This window comes from Physeter macrocephalus, unplaced genomic scaffold (genome assembly GCF_002837175.3).
Source record: "Physeter macrocephalus isolate SW-GA unplaced genomic scaffold, ASM283717v5 random_273, whole genome shotgun sequence".
NCBI lineage: Eukaryota > Metazoa > Chordata > Mammalia > Artiodactyla > Physeteridae > Physeter > Physeter macrocephalus.
Window position 1 is genome coordinate 12,873 of NW_021145651.1, and position 20,812 is coordinate 33,684.

General features: G+C 54.2%; 1 protein-coding gene across 1 annotated transcript in view; it reads right to left on the reverse strand.

Annotated features, from left to right (window-relative positions):
- The window catches only part of LOC102983757 (netrin-1), a 68,780-nt gene that overhangs the window by 12,709 nt on the left and 35,259 nt on the right, over nt 1-20,812 (reverse strand). The window contains exon 5 of the mRNA XM_055082919.1: nt 1,506-1,580. Coding sequence (XP_054938894.1) covers nt 1,506-1,580 — 75 coding nt within the window. The remainder of the gene's footprint in view (nt 1-1,505; nt 1,581-20,812) is intronic.

A 20,812-nucleotide genomic window follows, 5' to 3' on the forward strand; every position in this document is an offset into this window, starting at 1 on the left:
GAGGGATGTCACGCGGGTTCTGGACGAGTTCTCGGCACCGGGTCATCTTTGCCTTCCCACCCCACTCCTTCGCTGCCCCCCAACCCAGCTTCCAGGGGACCAGCCGAAGCCACTCTTTCCTGGGAACCCGCCAGGCCCCATGCTGGGTGCTTCCATATGACAGTCGGGGCATCACCCTCTTGTTACAGACAAGGAAACTGTGGCTCAGAGAAGCAACTGCACTTGCCCAGGTCCCACGGAAGGCGCCCCGCTCAGGGCAGAAAACACAGGCCGGTCGCCTTTCCCAGAGGCAGCCGAGTGGGGAACTCACCTCCAAGAACCGGAGGGAGGAGGAACGGGCTAGACAGACAACGCCCAGCTGCAGTGGGGAGGTGGGCTGAGTGGACCCTCCCGGTCCAGGAAAAGGAGGCCCAGCCTCAGCCTCAATCAGCCGGGCCCACCGGGTCAGGAGGAGGGCCCCAGGGTGGAAAGAGCCAGGCCTGGGCTCGGGGCCCCTGGGTGGGCATCCAGGCTGTGGCCACTTCCCGGCCGGGCGACCGACGCCCTGGCCTTCCCCGGCTCTACCAGCAGAGACGGCTGGACAATCTCATCGGGACTTCTGTTTGCCTCTAGCTATCTGCACACACCTGCCCGGGGGCTGCGAGGGGCTCCCCAACTGCCTCCTACCCGCTGTGCGGTCAGCCTTGACCCTGAGTCACGTGGTGTCTGGCCAGCCCAGGCCTCCAGACGGTTCGGACACTCTCAGGGCCCAGAAGCCACAAAGTCAGCTCCTTACCTCACGCGGGGCAGGGCTGGCGAGAGCGGATTCGGAGAAGGGGTGCAGGGGTCCCCACCCCCAGTGCCAGGGTGGATGGCGCACGGGGAGACTGGGGGACGGACTGGACACCCTCTTCCCAGGAAGGGAGCCTGAGGCCTCCAGTGACAGGGAGTCTCTGCAGCCCCCCAGTTCCCGGCTGGAAAAGGCCCTCGGGGATCCCGAGGCTGTGTTCAAACTTCAGAATTACCAGCGAGCCGTTTCAAATGCGGATTCTCGACCCAGCTCCACCTTGTGGAGTCAACCCTTGGAAGCGGCTGGCTTCTGGACTCGGCATCTTAAACACCCCACGGAAGCTCCCTCCCTTTCTCCTCTCCTTGAGCTACAGAGCCTCAGGCTGAATGCCCACGGGTACGGATGAGGGCACTGAAGACCAGAGAGGTGAAGTGACTCGTCTGCGGCCACACAGCCCCTCAGGGGCAGAGAGAGGCCTGGGAATCCCAGGCCTGTCAGGCCACACTGGCCAGGGGGAGACCCTGCCCGCACGCCTATGACCCCTCACACCACCTGCCGCCAAGGGGGAGGAGCTGGGAAATTCCTGGGCGTGGGACCCATCCCACTCGGCTCCCGTCCGATCCCAGGGACTCTGTGACCAACACCCACGCGGGGCCACCTGCACCCCAGCCCCAGCCCCTCGCTGGTCACGTGGTGGCCTCCCCTCCCCCCCGCCAGACAAGGGGCTCTCACTCACCGTAGTCCTTCTTGCAGTACTTTTTCATGTTAATTTTCAGCTTCCCTTTGGAGGCCTTGCAGTACGAATCACAGTCTGCAGGGGAGGGCAGAGCACAGACAAAACCTAATTAGGCGGGCGAAGAATAGGCTGCCAGGCCGGGTGGGAGGCCACCTCCCTAAATACCCAGAGGCCTGTGATACCCAAGGGGCCGGGCCGCGCGGGCGGCCATTCAGGGCGTCCTGGCCTTCTCGAGAGGCGCTGGGACAAAGGGCCCCCGCCTGACCGCCCCCGCCGGCCCCCCGGCCTCCGTGAGGGACTCTGGGGGCTCCCGTATTGTGCCACCCAGGGCTTTGGAGCGCCACACAAACTCCCCCTGTTCTTAAGATGCACCCGGAGCCTGATTAAAGCCAATAGAGGCCTCATTGTCACCCCGCACCCCGGGTCTGTGTCAGGCGCTGGCTTCCGTGGCGAGCAGCCTCTGGTTGGGGTCAGGCCCCAACAAAAGAGGTCACGGAGGAAATTAGCAGCCCATGAAGCATTAGAAAACCCCTTTGGTGTCCACTCTACTGGAGTGTGCAAATAAAATGCCCCACGAAGAAGAGTTCAGTTCTAATGGGCCCTACTGCTGAGAGGCAGGGCCGCCGGGCCCGCGTCTGCCGGGTATCAGTTCGGGGACGTCCCAGCGCGAGCCAGGCAGGATGTGTGACGCCCTGGGGCCTGCCTCCCCTGGGGGTGGCCTCTGTCGGCCCAGCAGATGCGAACCTCCAACGCCGGTCCCCCGGGCCCCCTCCCTGCCAGCTCTTCCTTCTCTTCAGATAAGGTGATGCAATTCCTTTGCCAGATCTGCGTTCACACATTAGCTTTTGGCGTGATGGCCAGCCCACGACAGAGGCCCAATAAATCACTCCAGCCCGCCCTGCACCACCACTCAACATGCTGGCTCTCACTGAATTCTCACAACCGTTCTTTGATCTGCGGGCATGATTCCCATTTTACAGACTAGGAAACGGAGGCCACCTGCCCAGTGCATCCAGACAGCTAGCAAGTGGCGAGGCTGGGCCTCGCACTCGAGTCTGAGATGCCAACATCACCGTACTCGTGGTTATGCTACGCTGGGTCTTGGTAAACACCGACGGGTCCTCCCTCGATAAGAATGAGGCGTTCAGCTCAGACCTGGGGACGCACAACACCTGGCATTGCAGCAACTCCCAGACTGCCGGCAGGGAGCACCCGGCAGGCTGGCCCGCGGCCGCAGAGGCCCGGCCTGTTCTAGGAGCAGTGACGGTGCAAACAGGCTGGGTGTGTGTGTGTCCTGGCAAGGGGACTAGAAAGGGGGAGGGGAACACACACACACACACACACACACACACACACTCTCTCTCTCTCTCTCTCACACACACACACACACTCTCTCTCTCTCTCTCTCTCACACACACACACACACACACACACACACTCACTCACTCACACAGGTGGCTGCTCCAGGAGCAGGTGCCAGCCCCTCATCCTGCAAAGGGGAAAACCAAGGCCAGGGTGGGGGTGAGGAGTGATCTGTGTGGGAGCACAGGACAAGGCCAGGGCAGGAGGCCACCTGTCCCCCCAAACCATCACTTAGATCTGCAGGGAATATTCAGAGATCACCCCAGAGTCAGCCTCTGGCCCATGGGAGGCGGCTGCCTCCTTCAAGGTCCGAATGAAAGCTGAAACAGCTCCATCCTGTTGCCCTGGGAGCCACAGGCCTGGCAGCCCTCTGCTGCCCCCCGAGCCAGCTTCCTGGGGCACCCCACTAGGAACCAGTCTCCGGAAGTGGGGAAAAACAGCCCCCCTTCCTGCCCCCAGGGGTCAGAGTCCTTGGACCTCTCCCCACACACACCCGGATGCCCCGCCCGGGGGCACCAGAGTCCACAGTACCAGCCCCTCCTGCCAGCTGGGTGGCTTACTGGAGTCAGGACCTCGTGGAAGGCAGGGGCTGGGGCATCCAGGGAGAGTGGCCTGTATGCCACTGGGGCCAAGTCCGAGAGGTCGACACACGAGGTGACAGCGAGTGGCCCTGCCCCCGACTCCCCTGCCCCGCACGGCACTGCACTCCACTGCTGGGCACAGCCGCTCGCAGCCACATCTCTGCCACCCCAGGGGCAGACGGTGCTCTCGGCAAAGCCACTACTGGGGCTGAACCCAGGCCGTACCTAAGTCCTGGCGTTCCCCAGCAAGCTGGCGGGAATCTCTGCCTGCTGGAAAGAACTGGAATGCCAGCGGTGCCGGTGACGTCACTGCAGGGACGGCCTTGAACCCACTCTCATCGCTTTCTCATTATTTTTCTTTTCGGCCCCCGTCAGTACTTGCATTCCGGTCAATCACCTGCCCTGTCTCCTCTGCGGGGTGGAGACTCAGCCCTGGAGACAGCCCCTAACAGCACGTCAGCTCCTCTGAGCCTCCAGGCAGCCCTGTGAGGAAGGCACCGTGATTCCCATCCTCAGACGGGACAGCAGAGCTGACAAAGGTGCCAGGCCCAAGTGCACTGCGGGCTGGAGGGGAGGCGGCCCCTGGGAGGACCTGGCCCTGCACCTCCAGCCCTCCCTTCCCTCTCCGACACTCCCTCCTAGCAGCATCCACAGCTCTTCTCTTCAGAGCCAAGTATCCACCTGGGCCAGAAACCATCCTCGAATGCGTGGCATCCATCACTGCCTAGTTAGATCCAGCTCCAGACCCCATGTGACAAATCACAGTTGCCCCCATGAATATCAATAACGAGAGCCACTCACAGGGCACTGAAGAGGCACGTGGCACTGCTCTCAACCCTGCCTGTGCACCTAACGGCCTGGTTCCCAACCCAGGCTTCTGGAATGACCCAGAAGCTTAAGGACAACACTGATGCCTGGGTTCCACCCCCAAGGCATTCTGATTTCACTGGTTTAGGGGGCAGCCTGCGTGTCCAGATTTCTAAAGTTCCCCAGGTGAGCCTAATGTGCAGCCAGGGTTAGAACCACCGTCTGAGCCGACTGTAGTCGTAGGAGACGGAGACAGTCTCTGCACCCAAGACTCGTACGGAGGACCCAGGCTGGCAGAGGACAGGCTCAGAGGGGTGGTTGCTGACTCAAACCGGAGTCCTAGGGCAACCTCAAGCAGCTCGCCCTTATGGGAAGCGGTAGCAGCCTCAACATGTGCAGATTCACAGCTGTATTTGGTTTGTTGTGGTGGTTGTTTATTTTTTATGTGGGTCTTATGTCTTTCCTTTCCGTCAGCCAGCAATTCTCATCAGGTCAGTGCGCTTGTTGTCAACTGTCCCCTCTCCCTTCCGATTTGCTGATTCTGATTTAGTTGTGCGCTAGGAAAACAGAAAGACTAAGGTTATTCGAACGGTATGTAAAGCATAGGTCAGCAGGCCTGGAATGAGAGACTGAACTACTCTCCTTTGGGTACAGTGAATAACCTTCAGAGCACGGACACCATGGCAGCTCTCTGGCTGCGTGCGGACTCTTTTGGGTGTATTCCAGAGAACTGAGGTCACTGGACAAGAGGTCCCTGGATAAGGAAAGTGTTCCTGCATTTTCTTCTTTCATCAAATACACACACAGCTACAGAGACTGCCTCAAGATGGACCAAACGCAGCTTTAAAATGTAACTTTGACTCCTTCAAAATGGCATCTACTTGCAGCTACCCACGTTTCCTCTCCTTGTTTCGTTCCAAAATAGCTATACAGACAATGAAAAAAAAAAAATGAAAATTCACACTAATGCCCAAAACTAAACTGACAGATGACCCAACGCTGGAATCTGGGAGCAATCTCTATTAATTAAAGGCAGATGGTGGTAGAACAAGCAAAACCTGTCCAGGTTTTACCTCAGGAGAGAGCTCTTTGTCTGATGAACAGAAAAATCCTGGAAAAAAAGGGAAGATGACAGGGAGAAAACAACCGGAGAACGAATGGGCAGGAAGTGGGTGGGGGCCCCGTGGTGGAGCCGGATCCGGAGAAGGGAGGCTTAAGGAAGGGGATGGATGGACGGGAAGGACTGTATTTGCAGTGGGTACGTGAACCACGTTTTTATCTAAATGACTGATGCAGAGAACAAGGAAGTCAGGCAGTGGAGACAGAAGGACACCATCTCCACAGAGCAGAAGCGAATTGAGGAAAAAGGCTGGGAGGGATTAGGAATTGGAGAGGGAGCTGGATGCATTCCCTTGCCATCCAGCTTGGGGCTGGAATGGGAATCCAGCTGTCACGCTAGGCCAGGGATCTGCAAATCGTTTTGCAAAGTCCCAAACAGTAAATGTTTTAGGCTTTGCGGGCCATACGGTCTCTGTCACAACTATTCAAACTGTCGCCGTAGCTCAAAAACAGCCATAGACGATATGAAACTGAATGGGTGTGTCAGACTAAAAAAAATTCTAAAAAGACACAGCCTCTAGGGAGTAGGAGAGAAAAAGCCATATGGGAAAATGAGGCCGAGCTGAAAAGGCCACGTGATGATACAAAAAGGGTGACACACGAAAGAAAGAAGAGCTGGAAAAACCCAAACCTAAAAGCCTAGGAGCACAATTAAAATCGACTTTGGAAGCAATCAAGAGAAATAATACTGTAGAAAACAGATTCAGAAACATGGAGAGTAAATTGGAGAGATTCTCACAAAATTTAGAGGAAAAGGATAAAGACGTGGAAACTGTGAAAGAGAAAATGATAGGGATAGAAGAGGGAAAGTGGAGAGATGGCATGTAATTGGGAGAAAACTGTAGCAGAGACCAAAGATAGGATCCCTGAGCTGAAGGCCAACCTACGTATGAAGGAAAGGATGAACTGAATTTTTGGAAAAAAATCAAGGAAAAAAGACCAACACACCCACGTACATCTTTGCAAAACATATGAAATACCAGGATGAGGAAAAAATAGATACAGATTTAAAATCAACAAGCAGCTGGCCAGATGACAATGGCTCAATGTCTACAGGTTGTGAGGAGAGAAAACTTTGAGATTCAAGATTTTTATACCTAGCTAGACTGTCTTCTATGTATGAAGGTCACAATAAACCAAAGACATTCTCTAATGTGCAAGGTTTCAACCATGGATCCTTTTTGAGAGGAACACTGGAGAATGTTTTCCAACCAACTATGAAATGGATCAAAAGTAAGAATGTAAGAGGGGAAAGTCATGGAATGAACACACTGGTGATGAGCACGGAAACCAGTGGACATAGAGGTTTCCAATTTGGTTCTCAGAGTGAAGGCAAAGATCAAAATAATTTTAAAATGTTTGAAAGGGAGCATCAGTCAATGTATAGGTATGTATAAATAAGTATACAAATTTAATCTGCAACTTTAGATGACATTAACAAAAACAGAGAATGAGGTGGGGAATACAACTTTTTGTCTTAAGTAGAACATAAAAGATGCTATTTCATGCTTGACTCTGATAAATAAGAGCTATTAGATCAAACAGTGCTTTTGAAAAACCCAAAGATCACCACAAAGCACCAGAGAAGAGAAGAAACAGGGTATAGGCAACTGTGATAAATTCAAATCACAGAAGAGCCACTATCTCAAAGCAAAACAATGAATGTAAATGATCCAACACCTCTATTGAAAAACTGATTTTAAAATATTAAATGACTGTTTAAGAGAGACAACGAAATAAAGCAAGTTTTTAAAAGCTTACAACTTTTAAAGAAGTTTTAAGTTTGTCACTAGGTGACAAAGAAGTTCAAAAGTAATAAAAAAAATTTGTGTGGAATAACATCTTATTGAAACACGTTATGCAAAAAACTGTGAGAAAGACAAAAAGGGACAGAAACACATAACTAGTAAAAGAATGCTAAATTAATTCCAAGGAGCTAAAATTACACAGACCACATTTCCTGACCACAATGTAATAAATATTATTTATTATTAAACAAAAAAGAATGAAAATAAATGAAGTACATTCAATTCTAGAATTTAGAAAATAAGAAAAATAAAACCCAAAGAAAGCAGGAGGAAAGAATTAATAACAACAGGAGTAAAAATTAATAAAGTAGGATACTGAAAAAAAAACTCGAAAGTTATAAATACATCCAAGAATTGATTCTCAGTAAAGCCCCCAAACCAACAAACACACACACACACACACACACACACACACACAGACAAAACACTGTCATGTCTAACTATGAATGAAAGAGAGAAAACAGACCCATTAGGAACTAATGAGAAAGGGGTGTAACCACAATCTAAAGAAGATTTTATAAATTACAAGGCTATTGTATACAGCTTTCGACTGAAATCTTGGACATCTGAATGAAATGCACTCCTTCTTAGGGAAACATAAGGGACCAAAGTGAACTAAAGAGATACCAAATCTGAATAGATAAAGAATCTTAAGAAATCTCTGGATCCAGATGGTTTCAGAGGCTGGCTCCATGTAGACACTGAAAGGATGTTTCATGCTATTTGATCTGGTTAGAAAACAGAAAAAGAAGGAACACTAATAGGATGAACCACATAAAAGTGCCTAAAATCGATCATTCTTCAACTTTAAAAGAAAAAAGCAGTTTCATATGGTTTGATCTTAAATAAGTGCTGGCATGAGCTTAGACACACACACACACCCTGTGGACCAGTTGGTCAGCCTCACTGACTAATCGGATCCTATATTTTATGCCCCGAAGGTCCCCATCCTCCCTGGACCCAGGGCCCCCGCAGAGGAGGAAGGGGTGAACAGGAAGCTGCCCCTGCTCTCTCAGGAGACCCTGTGGGGCTAGAATTGAGGGTGCAGGTAATACCAGAAGATCTGTTGGGGTCCCTGTACCAGGGTCACCCTCCATCTCACCCTCCTCCCCAACGAGAGGGGAGCTGCCAGGGACGGACACTGGCACTGCCTGGCTGCCCACCTGGACGCGCTCTGTCCCGGGGAGAGTGCAGAGACCCGAGGCCGCCATCTGCGGCTCGCAGCAGGCCCATCCTGGCTGGCTGGCATCCTGGCTCCTCCTGGGAGCAGCCAGCCCTCCCTTTATTCCCCCCACCTGCTCCCCTGACCAACCCGAAGCCAAGAGCCGAGAGGGGGCCCCCCCGCAGGCCCGATCCCAGTGGCCAAGCCCCTCCCTCCTCTTCCTCCACCTTGGGTAGCTTGCCCTCTGCTCTGCCTCCTGTGCCCCAGGTGCCAAAAGTCCCGCTGGGCGGGCCTGCTCGCCGGATCGAGGCTCGGCTCCGAGCATATGGCAGGCGGGGCCCAGCGTCCCCCGGTCGGAGCCAGGGGCGCTGCATCTGGTGCCTCCCCTGGAGCAGGGCGGGGAGCTGGCCAGGGTCTCACTCCCGGCAGCACCCCCAGCCTCTCTGCTTCTGGGCTGTCGGCTCGGGAAGGTGGTGTAGTGGGAATAAGGAATGAGGGACACCCAGCCCCCGAGGTCCTTCCCAGGGCAGAGACCTGGAGGCTGCGGGAGTTTCCGACTCCGCTGGCCGGGCACAGGGGAGGGGCTCCTGGAACCCCTCACCCCAACCCTGCCGGCTGAAGAGCTCAGGGGGGTGGCGCCAGGAAGGACACCCAGCCGGCTCTGTCCATTTCGGCTGCGCCACCCTGCCCACCAGCAGGTGACAGATGACAGGTGAGGCCACTCTGCCCAGAGAGTCTTGGCCTTCCCTGACCCAGATCCATACAGCCACTTGGAACTCCTCGGGCCAGAGACCAGCTTTCCACGTGTGTCACTTTTACACAGGGTGGGTCTCCGTGGGTTTCATAATGACCACGTTAAGGGTCGAGGAGGCACGCCCCACTAAGCCAACCCTCACCTCTTGGTCCTAGGCTGTAGGTGACTGACCCACTCCCCCTGCCGAGACACCTTCTTAGAACCCCCATCACAAGCACTTTGCCCAGGAGAGAGCCGGCGTCCACAGGCAGCTCCCAAGTGCCCACGTGTCTCTCCAGGCCTGTGCTGGTCTCACCCGCCCCATCACCTCCCAGCCCTCCTTGCCTCCACGGCATGACATCCATTCAGCTCTGGGCTCTGGGGCAGAAAGGCCACGGTCACCCCAAATGAGGCAGCCCCAAGCAAGGACGGGCATGAGGTACCTTGTAAAATTCTTGGGAGCAAAGCCAAAAGTGTTTGCAACATAGAGAGCAAAGGGTGGGTGTCTTTAATATTAAAGAACTCTTCTGAATCAATAAGACAAGCACCCTAACATTCAAAGAAGACACACAGACAATTCACAAGAGGGAAGAAAGCGGACACGGAGATGTAACAATGTTCAACCTCAAATAAGCAAAGAAACGCAACTTAAATCAACAAGAGGGACTTTCCTGGTGGTCCAGTGGCTAAGAGCAGGGGACCGGGTTCGATCCCTGGTCAGGGAACTAGATCTCACATGCCGCAACTAAGAGTTTGCATGCCGCAACTAAAGATCCCGCGTGCTGCAACTAAGACCCAGTGCAGCCAAATAAATAAATAAATAAATAAATATTTAAAAAATCAACAGGGGTCTTCCCTGGTGGTGCAGTGGTTAAGAACCTACCTGCCAACGCAGGGGACACGGGTTCGATCCCTGCTCCAGGAAGATCCCACATGCCGCGGAGCAACTAAGCCCGTGCACCACAACTACTGAGCCTCCACTCTAGAGCCCGCGCGCCGCAACTACTGAAGCTGCCGTGCCTAGAGCCCGTGCTCTGCAACAAGAGAAGCCACCGCAGTGAGAAGCCCACACACCGCAACCAAGAGTAGCCTCCACTCGCCGCAACTAGAGGAAGCCTGTGCACAGCAACGAAGACCCAATGCAGCCAAAAATAAAAATAAATAAAATAAATAAATTTATTTTTAAAAATCAACAGGCATGTAGGGCTTTTGCCTGGGGAAGTGGCAAAGCACACACACACACACACACACACTCAGACAATGCAGTTGGGGTGCAAATCAATACCAACTTTCCTGAGTGCAATCGGCTTCGAAGGTCAAAACCCTGGAGAACACACACCCTTGCTGGAGCACCCCGACTTCTAGGAATTTATCACCCCTTCATCCACTTAAGTTTTGCTACAAGATTTCCACGTGGCTGGCTCTGGGAGGTGAGGGTGTACCCTGGGGCTCATGGAACAGTCAGGGTGGCTTTATAGCAGGAAGGACATGCCAATGATACAAGTGTAACCACACTCACCAAAGAGTAACACTCACAAAATGAAGACAAAGGCCAGCATGCGTTGGTAGAGGATGGGGACGGGGGTGCAGGTGGAGACCTCCTTAGATGTGAAGGCCAGTCTGAGGAGGCGACATTTAGGAGGACAAGGAGGAAGCTCTGTGAAGCAGCCAGGGCAGGAACAAGCCGGGCAGGTGTGAGGAACCAAAAGAAGAAGGGCCTGAAGCTGGGGGAGGGGAGGGGCAGCCAGAGATGAGGCTGCATGGTTCATGGGGGTCCCTGGGTCCTTCTCAACCATGGCAGGGGTTTGAATTTTATTCTAGAAGAACATATTGTGCACCGAAATGTGGGGTGGAGGAAGTGTGGCTGGTTTTTATACTCTTGCTTTGTCTTGCCTGTATATTTAATTTTACTATAATGCATATACCATTCTTGTATTAAAAGGAGAAAAACAGGGACTTCCCTGGCGGTCCAGCGGTTGAGACTCCGTGCTTCCATGGCAGGGGGCGCGGGTTCGATCCCTGGTCGGGGAACTAAGATCCTGCATGCCGCATGGCACAGCCAAAAAAAAAAAAAGGAGAAAAACACTAAAAATATTCTGAGGCAAGTCTCTTCTTCAGTGAGGATGGGGATTGAATGGGGGGACTCCCATAATGAAATGACATTCCTATTCAGTGAGGTGATATTTGTATTACTAATCTATGGGGCTTCTACTCCTAGGAAGGGCTACATCTTCCTAGGAGATGGATGGATGGATGGATGGATGGGTGGGTGGGTGTGTGTGTGTGTGTGTGTGTTTACATCCCCTTCCTAGGAGACGGGTGTGTGTGCGTGTGTTTACATCCTCTCCCAATTCCACAAACATTAATACCAAGGGACAAAGGAAGAGTGAGTAGTCAGCGAACTGTGTGCGTGGTGACGTGGCTAGGAGAGAGGGTGCTGCTCTCTTGAGAGTCCAGGAAAGCTCCCTGAGGAGGTAACACAACACTGAGACCTAAACAGTGAGAGGGAGGCAGGGCAAGAAGATCTGCAGGAAGAGGGTTCCTGGCAGGAAGAACAGCCTGTGCAAAGGCCCTGAGGCAGCATCGAGCCTGGCAGAGTCCAGGGCTGAATGCAGGCCGGGGAACCTCGCATAGAGCTGAGGGCGGGGAGGAGCACACCAGCCAGATGGGCCAGGTGGGGCAGGATAAGGTTTGGAGTCTGTTTCAGTGTAATGCAAAGCCACCCGAGGGTTCTAGCCAGGCCTGGGTCACCCCCAGGGAAGCCCTGTCCTTTCTTTCTGCTCCTCCCCAGTGTGGCCACCTTCACTCAGAGCTTCCCACGCGGCTCGCCTTGCCGTGCCAGCCGGGGCGGAGGCAAGTTCCTGCAGGACGGCATGCTGTCGCAGCCCACCAAGGGTCCCCTCCCCACACCCTTTCTCCTAAAGCGCCTCCGCTGTGATAGCTCCACCACCATCAGGCCTGGGTCTGACAGATCAGCTGAGGCCTCCCCAGTATCCATCTTTCTTCTTCCCCAAGTAGCAAACCAGTGTTTCCTACTTCAAATCTTCTTCAAAGACTCCCCTGCAGCTCACACGGCCATGTCCCTCACTTCTTGCCCCGAAGGTGTGAGCGGAAGTCGCCTGCAAAGGGCTCCAGGGAAAGCAGTTGTGTCCTGTAAAAAGGGATCCCATCACCCGCGCTCTGATCTGCGGCCCTTAACCATTCCAAGCCTCAGTTTCCCCATCAGTAACATGGGGTAGTGGTGCTGATAGTAACTGCCCTGCCCCTTCATAGGAGTCAGGAGGAAATAACCTTGGTGCGGTGAGACAGGTAAGGGATGCTGGGGGTGGTCTCTCAAGGAGATGACCTTTCAGCTGGAACCTGAAGGATAAGAAGGGGCTGCCAACAGGGTGTGCTGGGCTCCAGGCGGCCTCAGAGGCCCCGGCTCAGTGACCGCGAAGAGGGGGTGAATGACGGCGGAGCAGTGGGAAAGGTGCGGCCTCGTGAGGCGAGGAGGAGAGCTCAGACCTGAGATGGAGTGACCCGGCTCTGGTCCTCGGCAGAATCTATAAAACTGACCGAGATCTGGGCGACGGAGCCCTGTCTCCCAACAGGAGCACGTCTGCCTCCAAGATCCCTTCTTGGGCTACACTATGGACCTGGAGCCAGGCAGATGGGAGAAGGTGCCTGGATGCAGAGGATATCAGGCCCAAAGCTAGGACCTTGTTTTTGCCCGAGGTCCACAATCTGGGGACATTTACTCCATTCTCTGTAACGTCTTCTCCTCCATGTGAGTGAAAGTGGGTAAATCCTATTATGCACAGAGGATCTGGAAAGAACGAGACCTAACCCCACAGAGACTGGAGAAGCCAGAGGCTCTGCAGGGGGCCACTCACAGGTTCAGCCACCATGCCTTGGCCTTGAGCACCCGTCCCCTTGGCAAACTTCCTTGGACCCCACTCCTGGGTCATCTCCCTGTGTGGCCTTCCTCTAGGCCCCCAAGCACAGCGGGGCACCCTCTACCCTCTCAGAACCCATGCCATGGTCCAGAATTATCTGTCTGCCCCCTCACCCAGTGGGGAATCGGACCTTGGTCCCAGCACCCGGCGTAGGATGGGTCGCCACTGAACACCCAAGGAACACACTGGAACGTAAACTCTGGGTCCCCCCATGGCCACAAACATAGTGTAAAACAAGCTGAATGCAGATGCCCTGTGAGATACCGAGACCACTCAGAGACACCTACACATCAGGCTCCCCAAACTAAAGACACAGCATCCCGCACGATTATTCTGGTGACACCCGTGAGAAAGCCTGGGTAAAGTGCTCAGGCATCTTTTCAACCTGCTAAGCCCTTTGACAACAAAGAGGGCATGATTTGGGCTGGAGAGGGTTTGAGTGGTACCAGAAACCAGGATGCCTCTGTCAGGACTCGCAGCTGACATCTGGAGGCAGCATGCTGACCTCCGGATGTGCGGGCTCTTCTGAGGGTCTTTGCCTGCTTGCGTCGGGGTGTGGAGTGTCCATGGGACAGACTGCCTCCCCCTGGACCCTGGGAAACAATCTGGTACACTGGTGGGAATGGCCTATCTCAAAACATGGATGGGAACACGGACGGGCTTCAGGGCTGTGGGATGGGCGAGCAGTTGGCAGGGAGGCTACAGAGGAACTCGGAACACCGGCTTCTCGACACTTAAGCTGTGTGTCCTTGGGCTTGTGACTGCAAGTCTCTGAACCTCAGATTCCTCCTTTATTAAATGGGGTAAGAACGTGTAATCCTTTGACGTTCTAGTGAGATGAAGCCTGACAAACTAAAAAATGTTAGCTGTCATTATTTTTCCTATAATTCAGGAGCCATGACAAGAAAACAAACCTCACTATATTCCTGGCATACCGATTTAAAAAAAAAAAAATTTTTTTTTTAAATTTCTCACTTGATGTATTGCAGGTACCAACTGATGGTTGGCTGTTCCCAAAAGCAAACTCATCTTTAGGGGATCTGGTTCCTTCCTAGCACCTTGTCACAGAGCAGTTTCACATTTTTTCAGCGTTGTTTGTTTATTGCCTGCTTCCCTCCCTGACGGCAAGGGCCACCGTCCTGTCCACTGCTCTCCCCAGGGCCCAGGACACTTACAAGCTCTCAATACATATTTGTCGAATAAAAGGGGGACAAAGCTGCCCCCACCGTGTGGCACAGTGACCCGAGGCCCCGACAATTCCCGCACCCCTCCCCCAGTCCGAGGGCGGAAGACCCCGGACCTGCAAGGGAGCTTGCCCAGAGAAGCAAGTCTGTGTAAACAGCGGGAAAGTAAAGGCCTGAAGCAGGATTCAGAAGGGCGGAAAAAGAATTGTGGAAAATGCTGCGAAACACAGAAAGCCGCAGCTTGGCGAGAACGGCTCCTCGCCTGGGGAGGACAGCAGGGGCCGGCAAACCTTCCCTCTCCAGGGATGTTTGAAGGGCTTTGGTGTTTTGTTTGGACTTTAATAACAGACATTCGAAATCTGCTCTGCCTTATTATGAAAATACATTTGCAGACTGAACATCCCGGGCCTGGGATTCTGAGGGCAGCCCTTGCTGGAGAAGCCAGGGGTTCTGAGCTGGGTGGGGAGGGCCCTGTGGGAAGGAACAGCCTCGTCCCAGGCCACTGCCTTGGAAGCCACTCCTCTTTCTGTCCTGCCTGGAGCACCGGGACCCCCAAAGGGCACGGGCTGTGGAGCAGGGCGTGGAACAGGCAGGCTGGGCTGGCCGTTCATGAGGGGGACCCGCAAGCCGGGCTTTTTCCCCTTCCGCAGCCACCCACCCAAGCTCCCTCCCTGCCGGCCAGGGCTGCCTGCAGCCTGTTTGGGGGTGGGGTGGCCGGGCCGGGGAGGTCGGGGCGCTGCACCGGCCACGTGAGGACAGCAGCTCCTCTTCCCCACTTGGAACAAGAGGGTGCCAGGAGTCCCCAGCACGCTCTTTCTTCTTGCTGAACAAGATGGATTGGAAAACAAATTGGCTCAAATAAAGCATGTAATTAGATTAAAGCCTCTTGCCCAGAGCCTTGGGGACTGCAAAAGCCCTCCCGACGGGGGGCCGGAGACCTCGGCTGGCTCAACCGGTGCCTGGCCATCCAGAATCTTCTCTTGACCCTCAGCTGCCCATCCTCAGTCCTTCCCAGCTGGGGTAAACTATGCTGAGGGAATTCATTCTGCCCTGGAGATGGTCCCAGGCCCTGCTCTGCCACCAGCTCCACAGGCCTTGGGGTCCCCCTCCCCCCTGCCTGCAGATCCCGCCTCAGCCTCAGAGGGCGGGTGTGTCCAATCCATGAGCTCCCACCAGAGCTCAGCATGAACAGCGGGGACGGTGCTGTATACACCTGGGCAGCTCCAGCCAAAGCACTTTCCACCCACGACCCCATCTGAGCTGCGCGATGACCGGTAAGGAGGCCGGGTAGGTAGCATTAGGACCACCACTTCCATCACACACATGAGAAAACAGGACCACAATGTTCAGTGTCCCAGGTCATGGCCACTGGGGACACTTTCCCTATCACCAACTGCTCCTAGGTCAGGGCCACCCAGAGGGGTCTTTGTCCCCAAAGCCATGGGCAACCTGATGACTCAGCAATGACCCTTAACCTCCCCCCACCCCAATGCAAGGGATGCCCCTTCTCAAGGGACCATCCTCTCGGCTTCCTGTCCTCGGGCATAACCCCTCCGCCAGCCATCCTCCCATCACAGCCCTTCCCAAAGAGCCAGCTTCCATCACCACGCCCCCTGTCCTTCCTCCCACCAGCCACGCCCTAGGAAATGTGGCTGCGATCACAGGCAGCCAGAGAAAGGCAGGAGCAGGTAGACTGCAGTCAAGAAGCTGCTGCACCCAGGGAGTAGACGCCTCTTCCCAAAACTCTTTCTGACGTACTTCCCCACCAAAATAGCAGATGAGCCTCTGGCCCTTAGAAACGAAGGACAGCCTGGGCAGAGAAGAGGAGGAAGAAAAAGAGGAAAGCCGGTATGACACTCTGGAGTCCTAGCTTGAAAGGCCTGATGAAGAGCAACTTGTCTCTAGAATCAAACATGATGGCTGCAGGAGGAGATGCTGACTGGGAGCAAGCGCGGAGGCAGGGAAAGCAAACAGGCAGCACGCACGCTTCCAGTTTCCCTGTTGAAGCTCAGGGCAGACATTACTAATCAACCTCAGCACCCAAGGGACCCAGAACTCAATCAGGTGCTTCTTGTGGCTCAGCGGGAAAACTGTCACACTCTTGCCATCCCTGGTTTATTCTGTCATTTGCCACCAACTGATAGACTGGACACAGGCCATGGAATCCACCTTCTGGGAGCTGAAAGGGGTCTTAAAAGGCAGTTCACCCTTGCACCTCCCTTTGCCATCCCACCATCTGAATCAGCCCCACCACTGACCCTAGGGCTGGACAGGACATCTATCACCTGAGCCTCACCTGCTTCTGTGACTTCCCCCTGCCCCCAAGACGTCCTTAGTTCCACCGTCTGCAACAGCCCAGCACAAGTCTACCAACCACCTGTTTAATCAACAGATCAGCCCTCAAGACTTTCGGGGGAAGTGCCCCTCCCTCCCAAGCTTCTTGGTTCCTTCAAACTCCAAGGACATGGCTTTCTGAACCCCCACGATGCTGGTCCCACTTCTTACCCTCTCTGTTCCTCAGCCGTCTGATGTGAGAACTGAAGAGGCAAATCCAGTATCCTCTTTATTTTACGGACGTCTATGCTGAGTGTGGAAATGCTTCCAGACTGTAAAACCCGACCTACCTGGAGGTCCCTTGTCTGTTTCTTTCAGTTCTCTGGGATACAGGTGAGAAGCAGGAAGGAAGAGGTTAGAAGCAGCCAAGTAACTATCACAAAGGAAATCCCTTTAGATCTTCATTCACAGCTGAATTATCTTTTATTTATAAACATTGATAATAAATGTCATGATCACCATTCCCAGAACATAGTACTCTGGGACCTATACTTAGGTGGGGGGACCTTCTGGTGAGACACCCACTGGCAGGAGGAAGGAATGGCTAGCAGAGAGCAAGGAAGAGGCAGAAAACTATGAAATTATGCAAAGCAGATGTAGACTATCTAAGGGCCATTTGGAATAGAGGCCAACAGTCCTAAAACGGCTGAAAAAGTCTGTTTACAGTAGAATCCCTTTTTTGCAATGGCTGCATCATCCTGAGGAGTTAGATCACGTTCAATGTGCGTTGCCTAATATGGCAGGAAAGCTGGCAATACATTCGGGAAAGATTTCCATCCAAAATGGTTAAAAAAAAGTGACGTGGCATGATAGCGAATTATGGTATCTGAAAACCGTATTTACAGGGGCCACCCATTCCACAAAAATGCAAGAACCACAGCAGATACGGAGACCCTCCCTGTCAAGTCCAGACTCCCTACCCTCTCAAGTGGAGAACGAAGGTACCACGTTTGCTTTGGGGAGGGAAAGAATTCTGGATATACTTCGGGTCACCATAGAGCCCATGTCCCCCGGGGAAGGTGCTGGAGTCTTCATGTTCCAGGCAGGGCACAACTGTTCTCCCCAAGAGCCACTGCAGGGCCTAGAGGATGACGGTCACCAAAAGGCCAGTGGACCTCACCCCTGCCCTGCCCTCCCCACCTGGACATGTCTAGGTTTTTTTTAACAAGACAGCCAAGGTCATCTTTTATACCAGTCTTCTGTTTCTTACTCATCTCTTCTGTCTCCAGGAGCCCCCCAGACACGAGGTTCCCAGCCGGAGCTCCAAATCTGTCTCACCATTTTACAGGGCACCCTCTGAGCTTGTGCTGCCCAAACTCGCACCCACCGTCCGCAGACCAAAGGGTACTGGAGCCAGAGGAGGGTGTGTCTCAGGGGCTCAAGCCAGGCAGTGACTCCCACACATCCCCCCAGGGCTGCCCTGACCCGCCACTGGGAAGTTCACACTGGGAGAAGCTTCCCGTACAATTCTGGTGGTCAACGGACTAACCAGCTTTCACCTGCAGGCGAGGCCATATTTGTGGGAGGCACCCCTCAGCTGTGTTCCCGGTACCCGCAAGCGCCAGGTCCTGGTAGAAGCTGGGAAACAGCGACCTGGGCCCTGGGACAAATTAACTCAGAACCTTCTAATCTCCTGTGCCTCCACCCTTGGACGTCAGGCTTTACCGTAGCCCTGAGGTCCCAACCATCCACTTCCTTCCCTCCCCGCTACAACGTGCACGTTGAAGCCCTAAGCCACATAACAAGTTCCAACATCTTTTGTCAAAGATCCAAACGCTTGCAGGAGGTGCAGCCTGTAAAGCCCGGTGGAGAACACAGGTAGAGATTTCTGCTCCCTGGCAGATGCGCTGCCCAGCTGGATGAGGGATGTCTGATTGGGACAGATGGGGGCAAGGTCCCCATCTCTATGAGGGAAAGACATGGAAACCAAATCCTCATCAGAGCCAGAGGAATACAGCCCCTGGCCATTTTCCAAGATGCAAGTTCTGCCACATGAGATGGACTTTCCAGAGGTTTTGCTTGAGGACCCCAAACTTCTAGCTATGCCACTGGCTCTCCTTATCTGCTCTCGGTGCCATGAGGAAACAGCAGCCCATCCTGAGGGGTGACGAGTCACCTGGGACTTGAGGCTTTGAATGGGTAGAGAACAGACCCGTCAGGCTCTTAGCAAAGCCCGACGTTGGGAGGCCTGGAGACAGCCACGGGGGTATCTGCTGACACATGCACACTTGGTTCCGCTCTAACAGGTAACCGTCTGACTTAGAATCATCTATTCGGGCATCTTTCTCACCTAGTAAACCGTGGTCCCTTGAACTCAGGACTCCACGTTCTATCATCTCTGGAACCCCAGCCCCCAAACCAGGCCCTCAGTAAATGTGCATCTGCAGAATGAATGAAAAAGAAAATGTATAAACGGACAAGTGCACAAATCCTCACGTCGGAATTCCCAAGGAATGCTAGGAGTTGGGGGTGGGGTGGGAGACTCAAAACCGCTCCCAGGCCTGGCTGAACAAGAAATCCCCATTTTCAGGCTGCAGCCCGGATGAGGCCAAGGGAAGGATTTATTGAGCACGGGATCAGTATTTCATAAACCCTTCCAAACTGCAGAAAAGGCTGCACCTGCCTCCGTCAGTCTGCGGCCGCTAATCCGCTGTAACAGCTCTGTGCCCTCCTTTCTGTCTCCCGCTCGGAGGGCAGGGTTAGCCTGTGTATTCGCCTTTAATAAGCTGAAGCCATTGGGGCGCTGCATTCACTGCTCTCTGCTCCCACAGGGCCGGCCCCACAGGGTCTCCTTGTCGGCTCTCCGAGTGAACAGGGGATTTTGTGTTCGGCAGGGGAAACAAAGCTGTCCCAACGGGGATCCAGTTGGCTATGGATACGCTTCTCCAGCAAGAGCCAGCAGTGGACACAGCCTGGAGCTGCCATCGGCGCTGAAGGGTGATTCAGTGGCACGGGGGAAGGAGGCGAAGCTGGGCTTCCTGGGAAAGTCATGAAAGAGAGGGAAGCTGGTGTCCCTGCAGTGTCCACCCCAGTGGCTGGTTGGCCGGTGAGCCCAGCTGGTTAGGCCAGTGCCGGTGAGGTCACGCCTCTGCTGAGTTCCCTGGGTGGGCTACACCCCAACCTGGGCAGCTGCCGGGCAGGATGGCCACCCCCCGGCCAAGACTGCACTAAATGGCTTCCTACAGAGAGAAGAGGCCCTCAAAAGCTCACCATCACTTTCTGATGCCAGTTAACTGTGGCACCATGAGGACAGGTGGCCACAGACACCCCAAAGTCAGCAGAGTGAACAAAAGGTCTATGGCGAAGACTGTATATAGGTTGCAAACCCCATTTTAGTTTCCTCCTGGGCTTAGAGACTACATTACTCAGCACCCCTTGTGTGAGGTGTGGTCATGTGACAGATTCCAGCCACGGGACGTGGGTAGAAGTGATGCAGACGCTTTCTGTCCTGCCCGGAAAAGGGCTCCCCTAGGCACTCTCTTTCCAAACCAATGACTCCAAGGCCCCAGGGGATGGCAGAGCCACATGACTGAAGGAGCCCGGGCCCCCCCTACTCACTGCCTGGAAGGGAGCCGCCCAGCCAGGAACACCTGCGATGGACTGTCGGGATACTTCTTACAGCACGGAGCCTACCCTGACCAATACAGCGTTGGGGAGAAGTAAAGAGAGTCTGACCTAGGACAGCAGCAGCAGTGTGTACGTGGCAGAGAAGAGAGATACGAGAGAGATCACGATACTGTCTTTACTGAGTGACTGGCTTGGTGTCAGAGGGAGGACATGGGCCCCAGAGAAAAACCACCGGGCCTTTCCACAGCACAGGGCTGCTGGGGAGTGAACAAAACAGAAATCCACAGGTGGGTCCCAAATCCCAATAAAACTTGCCTTCCCCCCAAATAACTTACCAAGTACAGCAGACGTGGAGGGTGCCTTGCCCAGAGTCCCCTTCCTGGACCAGTATACCCACCTAGAGCTGCTGTGGGGGGTGGTGGCCACCAGCTCACACTTGCACTTCCTCTGAAGGCCTGCCCTTGGCTCATGGAAACTGCTCGGCTTGGAAACATCCACACGCCCCATCCCCGCGAGCAGTGCACAGCCAGTGGCCAGCTACGTGGGCGGGCACCCAGCCCTTTTGCCTGTAAGCAGGACAACTTCTTTGGGGTGATTCACTGTCTAGACCGCCCATGGAAACAGGCCGAGGCCAGACTTCTGAACCCGCACGTTTTCCTAGCTTCTTCCCCTGCCCTGCCCCCCTCACCCCCTTACTAGTTTCTCCTGAGAA